The following is a 19580-nucleotide window of genomic DNA, read 5'->3' on the forward strand; positions in this document are numbered from 1 at the left end:
CTGTTTTCAAGGCTGGAACAGGCCTTCACAACGCACTTACCCACGGCAGCTGATCCGCAGGATAGGTTTTGTAGTTGTCACGTCATCAGTCTCTTGTACGATGATGGACTTGTTCTTGAAGCTCTCGGCCGCAGAGCTTCTTTGCTTCTATGTGCCATGCTACATGGAGAGGAGTGGGGGCAGGGGGGAACCCCAACTGCAACAAAGAGGGGAAAAACACAGCAGCCGAACAACAACAAAAACATGCAAGTTACCAAATTATTTGGTAACAACATTTTTCAAGTGTGTCATGTGGGTACTTGCCTTTGTTTTTTTTAAATTCTGTAACAAAGCCATATTATTCCCGAGGAAACATACTAAGCGGAAGTTTGCTTGATAGGGTGGTAAAAGCTGGATGTTGAGTTTATTGGCCTACGACAGCAAAAAAAAAAATCGCACTTACAAAGTCACCCACATGAAAATCATGATCACTTTGAGACTTATTATAAGCCTGTGCCATGGCCTCCCACGCATGTTTCAGGTTGCATGCGACATTACTTATAACCATTTCCAGATAATCCTGATCCAAAGCGAGTCCAGCAACGGCATTCCCCACTGATTTAACAAAGGGAGTGAATGTTTCCTGCTAAGGAATAGGACAGACGGGAGTATATCCATTGGCGAAGTGTATAGTGGAATTTAATCCCACATTAATGAAATCTAGATCACTGTCCCACAAGGTCTGATCTTCACGGTAAAAGGAGTTAAGGACCCCTCCAATGACCTTATTGACTTGTTCAAACTTATTTCCCTGGTTAGTAGCTCACTTAAAGAACATACTCCTATATGAAGTGGATTGAAAATACCGGGCATTGTCCATGACCAAGATGGATGGGGTTATGAAAAAATTCCAAACGCAGTCCCTCAGGGCCTTAACAATTGATTCAGATTTCATATTGTGTAACAGTAATAAGGTGACAAATTTGGAAACAATATCCTACACCACCAATATACAATTATTCCTTTTTCGTGACTGTGTAAGCAGGCAGAATATGTCCATATGCAATACATGCCATGGGGCAACCGGTGGATCGTTGACATAAAGCCCTACTTTGGCATTGTGTGGGGGCTTGAAAATCTGGCAGTCCATACAAGAATGTATGACACTACGTACGTCAGTACGCAGCTCTGGCCAAGCCAAATGCACTGAAATTCGGCAGAAATTTTTCTCCACTCTCAATTGTCTTCCGATCATAGGACGAAGGGAGGCGGGAACTTACACTTTATGAGCGTAACCAGATTTTCCCATAAGAAAATAAGGTCGTTCTCTTCAACATACAGCACAGCTTTCTTTGCCTGTAAATTCTTCCTAATGTTGACACACAAGGCATCCTCACGTAGCGCATCATGAATGTTTACATAACTCTCTGGGAATATTCTCCTCACACGAACTCTCGGGTATTTCAAACTCCTCGGGCGTAAACATACACAATATTGCATTAGCAACTAAGTACTCCCTTCCTTTCAAATGATGCAATTTAAATCTAAACCTGTGACGCCGTCCCCGCTGCCTGTCCTGAAATTATGCTAATTAAAATGTTAGAAAGGAAATTTAGTCTCAAGGGCGGGGTTCTTTGCCTCGTGGCTGCAGGCAGGGACGCATCGACAAAGGGCCTCCCGGGCTGTTATGGCCTCCCAGGATGCCGTATTAGTAAAATACACACGTGAACTTGATTATTTTATTACGGAAACACACGTTACAGACTTCTAGTCATACACTGCACTTTCACGCGACTGGCCGTATCGTCTTCAACCTTCACTCCGCCCACGGCCCTCATATGGCGGCACTGATTAACGTCTCACGGTGTTCCGAAGACTACCCCAGCGAGGGGTGCAGGCTAACCTGAGTTACGGTGACGGCGGGTCGTGAGCGGCAAGACTGGTGCCTGACACATAATAGTCCGTAATACACTTGAGATGTGGATCCGCTAATGTTTACGCGGGTTTACAAATAACACTAAATTATGCACGGATGACTGATGACGGTACACACTAATCTTAACATGGCAATTAACACTAAATAATTATGAGCGCATCCCGGGCTCGGAATGGATTCAGCTCCTAGACTTCTGATGGTCACGTGACGCGAGACTGGTTCTCGCAGTGGCGTGTGCCACGTTTAAACTGGGAACGGGCGCGACGGGACCCGGCGTGGTCTCTCGTTCACGTCCGTTGCACGTCCCAGGGATTGAGGCGTTCGTAAATTCAGTTACGCGTTTGGCGCAATGCCGCCCTGCGTGAGCTAAGTCCTAACTCCCCGTGGGGAGATCTTAAGGCGTGAGGCGCAGGCACCACGGCGGGCTGCCTTGAAACACAATAATTACGTAGTACGTTAAAAGACCCGTATTCGGGTCGCACACTTTAACTAAGGACCGCACGACAATTCGTACGGCCGGTTAGGGCCGACCGGGGAGCTGTAGAAAGATGATTCGGAGATAATTACCTATTGATGCTAAACGTGGATATTGGCGCGAAAGTTGGATGCTCCCCGTGCGCGGGGCTGCCGGCCCTGGCGAGTGCTGGATGGCGACTGACGATTCTCCCTGGCAACCGGGCCAGGGAGGGAAGGAAAACCCGCGGGAAAACGACGGAGCGCGGGAAGGCGATGCCAGCCAGTTTTGTGAGCGGAAATATTTGACACAACCATTAATTAATTAAAGACAAATTTTATACTTATTAAAAGTTTTAGTTTCTTTTCAATAATTGATTTACATGTTCACTAGATACCTGATTCGCTTTTAGAGGGAGTACCGATGGCGGCGTCACCTGGAAAGGCAGAATCGAAAGTTCCAGTTTCCCTAGTTGGTGAGGATGGTTAAATAACCAGCTAAGAGCCTGGTTGTAGGTGTAAAATTAAAATTCACGACAGTCAAAATAAGATTCAAATTTTTTTGACACCAAACAGACAAGCCAAGGCTATTTATCAGTAAAAGAAATAAACTTTGCATGTTTGCTTTTTGAGATTTAAGTTAATAAACACTTGTAGTTTGAGCGCAAAAATATTTTTTTATTTAATAAACCATAAGCAGTTAAGATGAGAATCTTCCCTAGCATCTAAATAATAATGGTTTCCTCCTCAAAAAATTTTAAAATATGTTAATTTAGATGCTGTCATGTTATATATTTATGGTTTCACCAAACAATTATAACTACAAATCATGAGATTTTAAATATTTTTATCTTTTTTGAAATGACCTTAAAGGTATGAAATGAATATCATAAAATGAGTTTTACTAAAATCACTCCAGGCAAATGCTGGCATGGTCCTTACTGTTGGGAGTGGCTGATTTCTTCCTCAATATTCCTGGCCGTTTTGCGTGTGGTGGACCAAGTGATAGACATGAGTCTAAATTTCACTAAATATTTATGCTGTCAGGAGATAATGTCTGCTACACAAAAATTATTTGGTTACCTTATCATTTTCTTCATTTAAAGCCAATACATTTTAGTTCTCTGTTGAGGGACTTCCTTGCCCATGGAAATTTAATGTTACTTTAGTTTTGTGGTTACAGGTACCTTTTTCTTCCTTACGTAATATTCACGGACATTGATATGGATGGCACATTGATCAAAGTTATGTATTGAAACTACAGTATGATTTGGCCTTTTAATGCATTATATCCTGGAGTAGATAACAATTCTTGGTGCCTGAGTTAGTTTTCCTTGTGAGTTTTTTTTTTATATATAAAACTATAGTACAGAATGCTGCATACAGCATGTTTGACAAAAATAATTTGCTGCTTCATCAATATTTTGGTTCTGTAACATGACTGATAATATCAAAAATACTATTTTTCGACCACTCCCTCCGAAATCTTCGGAACCTTTCGGTCCAGAAGCCAAAGCCTCCCCCCTTTCTTTTGTTTGACGTCGTCTTTTAATTACGAATCGCTGCCGCCCCATACTGACTTCGCGCTGCGACAGCAGACTGACCACACCGCATCGCCGGCAAGCAGCACATCAAGACTTCACTCCGGTCGTCGTCTATAGATGTAATCAGCTAGACAAGGGAGGTAATCCCTACTACTTGAGTAATTAGTAATTATTCAGTCTGCGTACCTTGTAGAAGTAGTCATGCTTCAGTAATAATACTTTATAATATTCTCTTTTTTTTAATTATGGAAACATCCGCGACCACCGCGTGTTTTCGAGCTCCGCACCCTGGCTGACGATGGAAGCCTTCTCCCTGTATGGTGAGTTTCAACAAACCTTATTTCCCCCAATCATCTTTGTTAGTAGGCATTTACTGCCTATTTTGCTAACTGTCTGTGAACCAGTTCTGAACATGTTTGTTTCGGACTTTTTCACAGACACGGTCCAAGGGCCGGATGAGGTACCAAGGGCCGGATGCCGACCTAAGAACACCGCCCTTGAGTCCTTCCTCCAGCAATCAGGACTACTAAAACATCCTGATGCCTCGTTAGCAGCTCAACTTCGGCCAGCAATCGTCAAACCTACAGTCCTTCAGTTTTTTTTATATCTACAGAATAACATTAAATCACGACGTTGAAAGGATCGGAACTTTAATCACTCTAAGTGTGCTGGGATTGTTAATAATTAACCTGTTTAATGTTGCTGATTTTATTTTAATTGTATCTAATGATTAAGGGTAATTTTCTAATTAGGGCCGGCCCATTCTTTAGATAATGTAATTTTAAATCCATGTTAATACATTTGTCAATCAATTTATCAAATATTATTTTAATGTGAAAGTAATTAAAAGTAAAATAAACATAGAGGTACTTACATCGAGACAGAATCATTATTTTGCCTTTTTGAAACTAAAAGATCCACCAGTTACACAAGCCATCAAGAGAGAGTGAAGTGTGACAAAATGATAACAGAGCTTAGGTTTACTCTGTTATTACTGATGTGTAACAGTTTCTATAAAATAAAATTACTTCATACATGAGTGAACAACTGTTTTCACCATAAATACTACACAATGTCTGGTTTTCAACAACAATTTGAGAGTCTAACGTATCCTCCCATTCTTTAACCCTTCTTTCTCATTCCTTCCCAGCATCATCCCAGTTTCACACCCACTACCATGGGCTAAAGCATTAGTCCCTCACAGTAATGTTAATACAGTAGAGTCTCGCTAATCCGGACCCCGCTAGTCCGGACATCCGGTTAATCCGGGCGGATCTAAAAAAAATAAATGATGAAAAAGAATGTTTTGACAAAGGAAAATAAGAAAATACATTTCTAAGAGAGGGTCCTCTTGCCCTCGGTTGTCGGGAGTCTTACCGCTAGTTTTCCGCTCATTGTTTGTTTTCCAAGAAGTGACTCTCTCTATACCTGCGAGTTGTTTTGTTTTGTTCCCTTCAGTCGATGGTTACTCGTGCTGGTGATAAGTGCTCGTGACAGTTATTTTTATTCAGTTTGAGTGTTGTATTGTGTGCACTTATTAAGAGCAACGTAATGGCTACTAAACGTAAGAAAGTGACTGTAACAATGGAGCAAAAACACCAAGCCTTATTTCGTATTGATGCGGGTGAATCATTAACTAGAATCGCGCAAGATTTAGGAGTGGCAAAACAAACTGTTTCTGATTGGGAAAAAAATCGGAAAGAAATTGAAGATTTTTGTGCCAAAATGGTAAGGACAATCTGGGTAAAAGAATCACTTTTAAAAAAATGAAACTTTAGACGAGGCTTTGTACATTTGGTTTTGCCAACAATGTGAACAAGGCGTTCCACTGTCGGGCGTAACATTACAAGCGTTCGCGCTCAAACTCAACGAAAAATTAAATGATAATTAATTGTAAATGGAATGTATTGTTTTATTTATAAGTTACCAATACATACATGTACATAGTTTCTTAAGTACTTTTTAAAAAAACAGTTGATTTTTAAGAATAAAGATTTTTCTTTAGCCTATAAAACTTGTTTTTGATACATTTTAAAGTTGATTACGGTTAATCGGACTTTCGGTGATTCGGACAGGGTCCGGTCCGGACAAGTCCGAATTAGCGAGACTCTACTGTACATGTAATCTGTAATGTGTATATTTTTTTTTGTTTATTAATAATAAATGTTGGCTGTAAATTTTAATGATAAAGTTTAGGTTTTCATCAATTTATTTTATTTATTTTTAATTTTTTGTTTTGCTTTCAGAAAAACAGGATGAGAAAGAAAAAGACACTGCCAGTGAACCGAGTAACCAGTTACCATCTTCTGTGACCAAGAAGCGGGGATCTGCAGCATTTTCAAAGCAAGAGAAGGAGGTTGAGAATCTTACAGAAAAACAACGTTCTGCTGTGGAGCATTCATTTGAAAGTGATGGTTCAACCCTTAGTGTTAGTTTGTGCAATAAGCCAAAAGTGGAAAGACTAAAAGCTTTATTTGAACTGAATTCAGCTACCAAAGAACATAGGAGTTCTCAATGTAAACATAAAAATCATCAGCAAGTTACAAGAAGTCATTCTTTAGGTGCCATATGTAAATTTGAAAAGTTGAAATGTACCGAATCAATACCAGTTTGTGATGGTGAAAAGTCGAGACCAATACCAAGCCAAGGAACTTTGCACATTCCTAAATTGCGTACATTTCATGCCAAACATGCATTTTTGAATGCAAAACAATCTTCACCAGTGAAACGTAGTAAATCTCTCAAAGTTCTGAACAGTGACTCATGTAATTTGTCTGTGGTTCCTGTACCTAATGACGCTTCACATTCTAGATGTTTTTCTGGGGTTGGTAGCCAGGAAAATACTTCTAACACTCGAAAAATTAGTAGTAGTAGTAGTAGTAGCTCAACTCACTCAAAAGTAATTCACTCTGCAAGACCTCTGTCTTTGCAAGTTGTGTGTTCAGGGCAAATAGAGGAAAATTCCAATCTTGGCTTAGAAAGTTCTCCAAATAAATCATTACTGCTGCAAAGTGTTAATGATGGAGTTCTTGTTGATACAGCAAGCTGCAGCTATGTTGAAAACATTTTTTCTCCAAATAGAAGGCGAAGTCTAGATTCTATTACCAATGCATTTACTAGTTCTTCTTCAGAGACAACATTCACAGTGTCACGTGACCATAAGTGTGAAAAGTCTGAGCCTGAAGAAACTATGGCAGTTTTAAGTAAAAAGGAAGTGTCTGTAGTTAATCCTGTTTACGTATCTGCATCAACGTTCGGTGTATCTCTTAAACCGTTAAAAGTTGCAGAGGTTAAAACTAAAGATACCAAAAGAGGAATCGAGGCAACTAAGAAAATTCTGTCCTCTATGAAAAGTGATGCATGTAGACATCCGGTTGTTGATTCACAAAATAATGTTAGTAGCATAGCAGCAGGGCTGGCTGTACGTGAACGGAGAAACAGTTTTCACCAAGCAGTGAATACAAGCTATGAAACTACTGCAAAAATGAAAGACTATGAACCTGTATGGCTTCTTAGTACTAGGCAAAACATTGCACCTAAAAGTGAAATGCCTTGCAGAGCTGATTTTGTTGGAGTAACTCAACATTTGAAAGAGAAGCAAGTTGTTAATAGTGGTGAATTAAAAGCTAGGATTCATAAAGATCAAAGACATTTTCCATCAGGCAGTGTTAAGGTACATGAAACTAAAGAAATAGTACCATTAGATCATTGTAAAACATTTTCAACGTCTACAAATGCTTCAATAGATAAATCATCAGAGTGGAAACACATGCAGTATTATGTTCATAATCCAGGAGGAACTAATTCAAATAGAGGGCATAGAAACATACCATTAGGAATGTCAGAACCAGTAGTCAATTACAACCGTGTTGATATACGTTCTAGGGAGGCTGGAGTGTCACAAAATTATCAAGCACCACAGCATAAAGTTCCATTGAACCATGTAAGGGGCAGAGTTGGTACTCAAGACTCAGTAGTGTTACAGAATAAAATTGATTCTTTAAAAGATGGTGCATTTTGTCAGGACTTGAAAAATAGCCATAATGCTGCCAAAATGGATATAAAACAAGATGTGTTTAAGAAAGAGAGTGGTGCAAGAAGATATCATTTTCCAAATGAAAAAAGTGTTCAAAGAAAAGAATGTGTTCAGGTACATAATTCAGTTCAGTTTCCTTCACAGCTAACTAGAGTCGGTGACCATCAAATAAAGAAAGAAAGTCATCTTAGAACTGATGGTCCAGAGGACTACCGGAAGGATGGTTTGAAGAGTGCGTCTGTGGAGTGTAAATCAACCAGTGATAACATCTCTGTAAACATGTGCAAGGACCCATTGCGTCAGCAAAAATCAGAGTTAGAATATACTGCAAATGTTAGACATAGGCATCCATGTAAATGTTGCTCTGTTGGGAAAACAGCAGCAGCACTTTCTCAAGGACACCATACAGCTGATCCTGATGTGGTGAGCTATGGTATGTATATTTTCTGAAAACATAGTTTTTTTAAATACTTTATATATAAATGAGCATATGTTTGCCTCATTATCACATCATTAAACCAGTACTGTATTAATTATTGTCTTTGAACTCAAAATATTTTTCATCGACCTTGGTCACTATCCACAAGCACATTATTATTTGTAATGACATGACACTACTCATTCCTTATTCATTAAACAAATTTTACACATTATCTTAGATCATATTTAATAGTAAATGTATTCAGCAACTGACTTACTTTCCTTTGACAAACAAAAAATCATTATATATTTTGCTGGTAATGACTGTGTAAAACCATCATTGTGATGATATGAAATGTCTGGGAAATCAGATTAAAAAGAAGAAAACTTCCAGAATAGTTGCCATTCTATTCTAAGATTTTATTTTAGTTAATTAAATTTATTAATAATGATCTCTCTTGAAACACTCTTAGAGCTTCTCTGTATTGCTATAAGATAATTTAAGTTAAATGGCTTTATGGAGTGTTGCAGCACAATTTTTCAAGTACGTAGTTATTTATTTACTTACTTCATTTTATGCCAGTGTTCCACTTTTTTTTTTGTGGTAAGCTACCAAAATTAAGGGTTACTCAACTTAGTACATCAGAAAGTTTATTTAAATAAATAATTATATAGCAATATAGAATAAATTTTTTTGCAGCTGACTTTCAAAACCAAGCAGTTGTTGGACTACCGTAAACTGGGGATACTTTGAACACTTTTTGACTTTTTTATTAAATAGAATTTATATTTACAATGTATTAATTAATATTTTTTCACCAAAACAGGGGGACCATGAAGCCAATATTATACCATAGTTTAGTTGGTCAGATAAAAAAAAATTACTATTAAAATTAAATAAAAATGCAGTGTTCAATGTTTCCCTGCAATTGGGGTAACATTGAACAACCATTATTTTATACTGGCATTCAAACTAATATTGCTAACAATCAACTTTGAACACCTGCTAGGTTTCACAAACTAAATAAATTAATAAATTATGTTTTTATAATGTCATAACATTAAATTTAAAGCACAACAACACACAAATTTTGTTTGTAAATTTTTAGAAACTACTTATTTTTATATCAATTATCTTAGTCCAGAAATTTCAACTTTGCAGAGCTTTTGAAACCACATAACTGCATCTACTGAAGTGTTTTTAGATACAAATCTAGCTCATTCTTACTGAAAATTAGAAATCCTCGTCTATCAACCCTTGGAGCACTCAGTGACCTCACTATGTCTTCCTTGCAAACTGTTCCCTCATCAACTACATTGGGCCAATAAAACTTCAGTGCCATTTTATGACTGTGCCGAAGAAACTTTACATTACATGTTGATCCAACATTATCTTGAGGCACATTTATAATCTTACCAACATAATGTTTTACGGATTTCCTCACTTGAAACTTGACCAAACAAAAAGCCTCTTCTACTGAACCATTCAAAATTTCCATCCCATACTCATGCTCATCATCTTCATGTTCACTATGATTGTTTTCACTATTTTCTTGTAATGCACACACATCTTGATCGCTGCTTGTACCATTGTCATCTTCCTCTACAATACTCTTCTGGCTTTGTTGCTGTTGGGTAGAACTATTGATAATAATAGGTTATATTTAGAGATACTTTTTCCTGGCACAACATTAATTCTTCTTTTCCTCTGTCTTCTCACTGGCTCATCAACTCCTCTCATTTCCTTGAGCATGCTGACGACTGCTATAGTTTCTCATACAGTTTGGTAAGTAATCGTGGAAACTGATTTTTACTGAGTGTTTGGGATTTCTTTTTTGATGATGACTTCCAAAAGTCCAGCACATTTCTCCAGTACCGCTTCAATGGGCCATAAAATGAAACATCGAGAGGTTGCAGCAGGTGAGTACCATTTGCTGGTAGACAGGTGAAGGCGATGTCATTTTCTTGTGCCAGCTTCAGAACACGTTCGCTGAAATGGCTGCTCAGGTTGTCACCTATTAAGACTTTTTTCCCTGGAATGTTCTTCACATGTGGAACGAACACTGTCTCAAACCAGTCACTGAAAGTAACAATATCGAACCAGCCACTCTTGCTGCGATTATATCGAGTGTTTGGTGGACCACCTTCTGTCCAAGTGCACCATATGTGCTCTGCCTTATAGACAACATATGCAGGCAACATAGAACCACATGCTGAACCACAGAACATAATGGATATTGAGCTTTTGGTACTGCTTCGAACTCGATCTGTATATTTGACCCCTCTCTTAAAAATGCATTTCTTTTGGCCAGGGTCATCAGACAAATTAGTCTCGTCATAATTGAATATGTTTGTTGGCGAGACTTCAGTACCATCATCATTTAATAGTGTAGCAGTTAGATTGTCAAAGTACTGCTTTACTGTTTCAGCAGACAAGGAAGCCCTACTTATGCTGATGTTTCGACCCATACGTCTGGATATTTTGGCTCTGTGCCTGTTCAGAAAGGCTAAGGCCCAATCAGTACTCGGAATGTTATTCTTAAAACAGGGTACTGTGCGGCCTTTAATGTTTAAATATACACTAGCCATCATTCTTAGGTATAATGTGTTAAACGGAAATCCCCATTCAGCAACCTTTATCAAGTGGTCAACAAAACTATTTTCTTCATCGGCAGAAAATACTAATGGTCGTCCTATGCTATTCGTGTGTTTATTTCTTAACTTAGGCTTAGGGTTCCCAATGGAATAGAAAATCGCTTACTAGCTTTTCTTAATGTCATTTTCCCTTGCAACACATTCTTCAGAGCTTGATCCAGATTTTGTGTGGAATAATTCTGGTATGCACGTGCATCTATCCTACGAAAATGTTTTCTTGGCATTATCTGTCAAACAAAACAAATACAGACTCATATAACACAACACAAATAACATTTTAACAACAAAGTACCATAGCTGAATAGTAAAAAGCATAAACAGCGAAGAGGGAATAAATGAAATAATTTATTCGGCTTGGGGGAACTTTGAACAATGTTCAAAGTTACCCCATTTTAGGTTAGAAAATTTCAAATTTGTAGTTATTGAACATAACCTGCAAATATTCCAAATCAATGCACTGCTCATGAGTAAAATATATTACAAACATCTTTTTAAACTAGAAAACCAATAAATAATGTGGTTAACTTATAAACTAACCTTTTTAGAGATTAAAGTTGTCCCAGATATTAATTTTAGTGAAAATAAGCAACCATTTTGAATATCCACCAAAGAGATGAGTACAAAACTCTGTACGCCAGTTGCATCAAAACACATAAATATAGTTCAAAAACATACCCACATAACATTTATCTGTGAATTAGACAGGAAAACTTTTTATATATGTCAATATCAATTTCTGAAAAAGTGTTCAAAGTTTCCCCCCATGTTCAAAGTATCCCCAGTTTACGGTACATAACTTACACCAACATTATTGGTAATTTGTGATACATCTGGTGTTAGCAAATGAATTCAAGCTATAATTAGTCACATTTAAAAGAAGTATAAATTATGTAGATATCAAAACTGCCCTCAAAATTTTTTCAGATAATTATGTTAGTAAATTATTTCAATACTTAGATTAAATTTGAATTATACTTTAGTTACCGTGGATAAGTCGCAAAGTGGATAATTTTCTCCCTTAGGACTTAGAGGTGCCTTTTTAGCTATGGCTAAATGTCCGGCTATAAACAGGGTGCACAACTTTAGAAACTTTACATTTTGTAACCGTACAATAAGAAATATGTGAATTCAATTAAACAAAAAAGATACAAGTTCATAAATTAATGTAATCTAAAAAATTTCGATTAAAAAATGTATGTGTATGAGCTTGTAGACTTGGTATGGTTCTCTGGTTTCAGGCTTAGTGGCTGGTGTCAAGTTCCGACAAGGCTCCCAGGATGACATGGTGCTGTGTGCATGCATGCCTGCAACTTCTCCCAGAGTCCGCAGGCATGCAAGTATAGTACTGCTGCGACACAGTCTCATCGAGACCAGTGAGGGTGCAGTAGCCCCTTTGTCAGTCTGGAAAAACCATAAAGGTTTTCTTATTTTGATACTTAGATGTACTTTTGTGAATTGCTAATAACTTGCCAGTGAACTCTTGGTATATTATGCATTAAATCAGGTGCCCAAACTTTGGTAGAAAAAATTTGTTCCTATTTCTTTATTGCAAATGAACATGTTATTCTGCATACAAATTAATTTAATGTAAACTTCTTTGGCTTCTACCTCATGGGTCAATATCATTTGTTTGTAAATGGCACAGCTGTCAATCCTTAATCCACAGGGGACAGTATCAGCATGTCCATTAGGAGTGTCAGCTTAGCTTGCACTAGTAAGTGGATATTGTCAGATTTTGCTGTTTTCTTGGAAATTATTTATAGTAAATTCTCTACTTAAGGTAGCCTACCTAACCTTTGTGTATTAGTGCTTCTTATGTGTTTGTGTTTAACCTCATCAGTGGTATCAACCATTTTTAGATGAAAACTAATTATTTTAGTATATCTATAATTATGAAAAAAAAAAAAAAGTTTTATTTTGAGTTAGTAGTCGTTATGCGTGATTTTGGCACTTGCATATTGCAATCAGGGATTTGGAATTATAATTTAGTGCCTTTTAGGTTTTAACACTTTTTTAATGAAACTCAAACTTTTAAGGGGAATTACATTAATGTATTTTTTTGTAAATATAAAAAACATAAACAATTAATTAAAATTATATTACACATGCACAACTTACCTATACATCTGTACAGTTACAATAAATAAAGCTGAAACAAAGATATTTTGTGCAACACTTGGATATACCATTGGAAAATATAAGCATGGCAATAATTAGCAAATTTGTATGTAACACATGAGAATCACTTGAAAAACATTAAAACTTAAATTGTGACCTTAATGACTGAAAAATTCACAATAGTAAATAAAATCTAAACTGTTATCAACTCTTTGCTTAATGAAAATTCAATAATACATGTAAATTGATTAAAACTAAACTTATTATTCCTAACAACCCTTTGCTAACTACCCTTTTTCCACTTATAAATGTGACGACTACAAAAGCTCCAAGTCGCAAATTCTCATCAGTCATCTCTTCCAACTCTACACATTCTTCTTCTTCATGTTCCCCACTCCATTCAACGAAAGATTCCATAGGAACAATTTATTCTTCCTCCGATGAAGCTGATGAATTTTCAACCACTTTCCTCTGTTTGGCTTTCTGTTTTTCTTTCTCCACCTTCGTTCTCAATCTTTCAGCCACCCATTTTTCCTTTTGCTTTTGCAAATCCATTTTTGCCTTCTCTTTCTTGGAAAAGTAATCTTGCCAAGCATTCTGAAATAGCAACAGAAGAAATTTTCTTTGTCAGTGCTTTTTTTTTTTTTTTTTTTTTTTTTTTTTTTTTTCTTTTTTTTTTTTTTTTTTTACTTGGACTTCTGAGAAGACCAAAAAACAATGCTTGCTTGAAAGGATAGGGAATTAACTATTCTGTGGAAACAACAGTAAGACCTTTTGATGTTGATGTAATGTGCTCCAGAAGCAATTGATGAAAACAAGGTCCTCAATGACTGTGTGTACTTCTTCAACAGCAGTTGGAAGCGTAGATGATTTTTCAGGTATTGTTTTTTGAATTTGGAAGTGAAGTTCTTCACATTGGCCAATTGAGCTGATTTTGACCTTTTCCTAAAATTTAATATGTCTCCAATATTCAAACATTGTCATGTCCCCAAAAATCTCAGAACTACCAACATTACTTTCTGTAGTCTAGGGTGTAGGTGAGGGAAGTGCTAGAGCTGGTGTGCATAGGTCACTGGTGGACCTAGACATAAACTTGTCCTCATCTACTGCCCAAGAATTCTATTGGAAAATTTAACTTTTTTTAAATGATTGCTGCAAAATTCTGGGGTTACAACTTTGTCGATTGCAGTATCCAGCAGTTTGGCAAAATCTTTCTTCTTTAGTGTGGGCTCTTCATTGTTTGCCACATTCTGCAGTCGCCACTCATGAATTGCATTTTTTCATCCACTTCTAAGTGACTTGAAAACCCCGCCATCGGTTGCAGTATATGGGCAGTATTTGGTTATAATGCCACTAAAACTATCCCATGTTCTGTGCTGAATGTGCTGCTGTTCAATGTGAGGTGTGACGAATGGTCAACTATGATGAGAATTCTCCTTCACCAACCTGGGTGAAATATGTTGGTCAAAAATTCATAAAAGCTTCACTGGTCATCCAACCATTTGGTGACCTTCCAGTTCCCACCTCGAAAGGTATTCCTGCTACAATATCTTGTGGAAGTATTTCATATTTTAAGCACAGCAATGATGGGCAAAGTTCACCAGCTGCATTCCCAGTCAATAAGACTGTTGCACATTCTTTCTCATCAGATTTAACTTGTTGGAAAATTTCTTTTTGTTTATTTTTTTTTTTGGCCGGAACGTTGTTCCCCTAAGGGTTGAGGAAAAAAAGCAGACTCATCTTCATTAAAAATTCTTCTTGGATCAGATAGGACTTCTCCAGCTGGTTTCCATCCTAATACTTTCTTTGTACACTTCCCCAAACCATGCTGAGATCTGTCCCTGCGATACAGCTGCCCGACTGGAAGTCAAATCCTGTGCATTTCTCAAGGTTAAAGCTGGATTCCTTTTAAGGAAAGATGTGCACTATTTCGTACCTGGCCACCCATCTTTAAAAGGAAAAGGCCCCTCTTCAACTGTTTAGTTAGCTGCTGCACATGATTCTGCAAATCTTCCATAGTAATCGGGAATCCTGCTTTGCAGAGAGAAAGGGCCCACTTCACTAGCATGCTCTCCTCCTTCTTGAGCCATGATTCAGGTCCCATTTTTCTTCCTACAGGCATTTTTCCTTTTACTTTTTTGGAAAAAAGGGTTTCTTGGAACACCGTGTCTTTCCGAGGCCTGTTTGATGAACACCCCATCCTTCACTGCCTGCAAAACCTCTTCCATCTGGTGGGACTCACATTTCAATATGCCTCCTCTTAGCATGCCACTGCAACACCAAGTTTTATGTGTTAATATACAGAATTTATATCCAATACATAATTACTTTAAAACAATACTTAAATCATTTTTAAACAAATTGGTTGTCGGTAAAGTCGGTTTACGGACGATAGTTTAACGTGACAACGTCATAACAAAACATTGATGAAATGATTGCATACCTTTTATGAATAAAATAAAATTATTTTTATTGAATTATCACTATTTTGTATGGATACAAAGAAGGAGTGAAATGAAATCCACCATCTAATTGATAAATTTACTTTTATTTGCACTCATTAATTTAAATATGTTTATTACTTTAACGAAAAGATTATTTTAACTATAACCTTTATACATGTTTGCTATTTAACTTCTTCCAATCTGTGTTATTCTGTTAAGGATGGGACGATGATAGGAAAAGTAGGAAACGAATGGGAGTGTTTCAAGGATGATGTGAAGGAAAATGGCTTACCCAACACCAAGATGCAGTCAAAAATAATATATTTGCGCCACGGACTCTGCATCAATGCTAGGAGGAACGGGTTAGCAAAGAGCAATGAAAATGTTACATTGTAATGTATAAAAACAGAACTATGCCACTGACTCTGTCGCAATGCTAGGAGGTTCAGGTTAGCAAGGAGCAATATAAAATGAGCGTAACGGCACACATCGAAACGGGACAATGTGCGTAACGGGACACTTTTTCGTGCGTGCAGCCGGCGTTCATCGATTTATTAGACATTGTCACGTCAAAAAAATTGTAATTCTTCTTGTGAAATGAAAATAATTCAACACTATTACTGAACCAAAATTATATAATATAACATTGGGGAGGCAAAATTAACTCATGAGGTTAAGTTTCCAAATAATTCTAATTTCAGTAATTTAATGATTTATAGTAAAATACGTGTTTCATCTAATGTTCTAATATTCGTCATGGCTCTGTACCAGTGGTAGTCACCTATGATGACTACTGGTCCTGATTACTGGTTGGAAGTTTTACAGACACAGGTAACTCATCATAATGTAATACACCTATCCCTCACGTAGCACGTCTTCAAATTGCGCGGATTCATTTAGCGCGATGTGAGTTTTACTGCCCCAGTCTTGAATAGCACATCTGTAAATTTCAACTGGCACGACGCCACAAAGTCTGTTTCAACTTCTGTAAACAACAGATGTGCCATGGGATACAGTTAGCCAAACAAGGAGGGAAGAGATGCACGAGCAGGTCTGTCTGCGGTATCGGCTTTTGTACAAACATCAGCTATGGCAAGTTAAATATGCGGCTATGGAGTGTAAATAAGGACCAAATGTTTTTACCACCACGCGTATGCCGCCGTGCCGTACCGTTGTCGCCTGGCCACAAACCAAGCCGTGAACTCAGTCTAGCCAGTGGCAGGGAATTCACTCAAACAAAAGCAACGTCTGCCCATTCAGCTGCCGGTAACTGTATGTGCTTGATCACTCATAATGCATCCTGTTCAAGTATTTGAGACAAAACTAGAATTATTACGGCGCACAAATTGTCATGAAGGCCACAATTATGTTTGTCGCACTTTAGTTTTAAGCAAGTCAACTGTGCGCACAATCGTACGAAATAAGGACTCTTACCAAAAGTTTATATAAGACTGATGCTGTTGGTTGTACTACCGGGAATATATTTGACATTAGATACTGGAACAGAAATGATTAGATGATTCATGTGGAAAAGGTTGTTAAATGAATGTTGCAATGAAAATAATAATCATTGGCCTGACAGGATTGGTGTGAACCAGGTGGTGATACGCGAATAAGCACTTTAATTTTTTAAAAAATTAAAATGTAATTATCCGGACAGTAATATCGGTTTCACTGTCAGTAAAGGATGGTTTGGAAAGGTACGCGACGTGATTTGAAGGTCATGCCCGGGCGGGCAAGTCAGCCAGCTGACATAACCACGTATCTCCCGTTACGCAGTGACATATTTATAGTTAAGTGTTATTCAACACATTTATATTACGTAAAGTATATTTTCCTACACAATTTTGAAACACTGTAAATAAATTAGCCTTGCTATTTATAGAAACTTATGCTTCAGAATACGCGATTTTGAATAACACAACCATTTTAAGGAACAAATTAGTTTTGCTAATTGAGGGATATGTGTATAAATTTTAGCAATTGCTGATTTTCCATTTATAAAATAACTGACATGTCCCAGTGTTCGTCAGGCATGACAAAAACTGGTGATTTATGGTATTAAGTGACCAAGTGCTTGTCACATCCCTCCCCCTATTTTTTTTGTATTTTGCATATTATCGTTAGACTTCATGGGCTAGATATCATGCTTAACACCTCTCAGAAGCATACAAACATAATCATTGCCGTAAAAGAAACTTGAATACAATTAATAAAAACATTAATTACTAACCTTCTTAACACAAACCAGCAGCAGTATAATTCACATCTTAGAATATGGTACACTACATTCTTAGATGTGGGAATCCCCTTCTGTAATCATGTACGTTCCAAAGATCTTTATGTTGATAAACCAAACAACTTTTGCTCTGAATTATAATAGGTTTCACTCACGAGAATTTGCATTTTTGCACTTAATATACATTTTTTCCATAAGTGACGACTTCTGATGCGATGACGACTAACGATACACTTACCTCAAATAGAGGTTAATTTTTTCAAAATTGTAAACTATTTAGAACCTCAAACATATAAAATGCATTAAAGATGCTTATTTTATGGATAAGGTTATGAGGAGTCATATTTATATCTGCAGTAAAAATGAGCCATTTAATTAATGAACATGTTCCAAACAAAATGATACTCATTTATTGAAACATAACGATTCATAAGCCCAAATTCTCTTAACTTTGAGCTGTAATATTTTGCTGTTTTTTCACTGCTAACATAAAACTGAAATGATGGTTTGTAATGAAACAGTTATATTAAACTATTGTTGGTACTGATATGATGATTATTGAAGAACTGCAGAAATAAGACATAAACCTGAATATTCAAAAAAATTTGCTTCAGCTTTACGTTTCATCAATGAGGTCATTAGAAAACTAACGCGCAGTAAAAAATCAGGTTTATTGAGAATGGCATATACTATGGCCTGTAGTAAGAAATGATCATATGTTTTTTCTGGAGTGAGTTTAGGAAACCATGGAAAACTGAAATCAGGATGGCCAGATTGAGAATTGAACATAGAACTTCCAGAATACGAGTTTAAATATGTTGCCGCTGCACCACCTAGCTCCATGTGAATCAGAATAACATGTATCATCATGTGACAAGATATTGTTTTCCAGTTTTCTAGAAAATGTGATATTTATTAATACAGTAAAACCTTCTTAAGAATATATCCTGCGTAAAAAGTTTAACAAAAATAGCACTAGACCTATAAATCTATACAGTTTTACTGTTAAAATAAAATTTCCCTGTTAATAAGTCTAAATTTCTATGGACCTTGAGAATTTTCTTAACAAGGATTTACTGTATTCAACAGGCAGGCATGTTAATAACAAGATCCAAGATCGCCAGTAAAATTAATGATCATCAAAATAATTTTAAAACCAAACTGTTGTACACCCACTTATACATAGTTGGCCTATGTTAATGGTATTTCTCTGATTAAAATGTTATCCAAGAATTCACATATTAATATTTATGAATGTAAACATCGTTAAAAAACAAAACCATTCCTGGTAAATTATATTTTCTTTGTTGATTTTTCAGTAGAACTACTACTTTCATATTTTTTAATTTAATGATAATATTTAAAGAATTAGATATCATTTTTCAATTGTACACCATACACTCACAAATTATGCAAAATATTTTGAATAATCAAAGCAATCTCACATTAATTAGGTCTGTTTTGAAACACCTGTAACTAATAAATTAGTCAGTACCTCATGGATACATTAATTTAATTATTTTAATTCAACCCAAATGCATGTTGTGACTAAAATGTGATATTTCCTCAAACTCCCACTGGCCCTTAACTCCATTTCTGGGTAGGCAATGCATCTTTAGCTTTCTAAATTCTTACAGAAGGGCATTCATAAATTTCAGTGCATTTTAGTCAGTTTTGTCGCTGAAGGACAGTGATTTGTATAATCCAGGCACCGGGAAACCTTATTAAGACATTTATTTTTGTTTCTCTGGAAATT

At 36.7% G+C, this 19580-nt stretch overlaps 1 protein-coding gene across 1 annotated transcript in view; it reads left to right on the forward strand.

Moving 5' to 3' along the window:
* Positions 1-19580, forward strand: part of LOC134529381 (tyrosine-protein phosphatase non-receptor type 12-like) — a 98319-nt gene that overhangs the window by 45911 nt on the left and 32828 nt on the right. The window contains exon 7 of the mRNA XM_063363380.1: positions 12262-12441. Coding sequence (XP_063219450.1) covers positions 12262-12441 — 180 coding nt within the window. The remainder of the gene's footprint in view (positions 1-12261; positions 12442-19580) is intronic.

Source organism: Bacillus rossius, chromosome 2 (genome assembly GCF_032445375.1).
Source record: "Bacillus rossius redtenbacheri isolate Brsri chromosome 2, Brsri_v3, whole genome shotgun sequence".
In the NCBI taxonomy this organism is placed as follows: Eukaryota; Metazoa; Arthropoda; class Insecta; order Phasmatodea; family Bacillidae; genus Bacillus; species Bacillus rossius.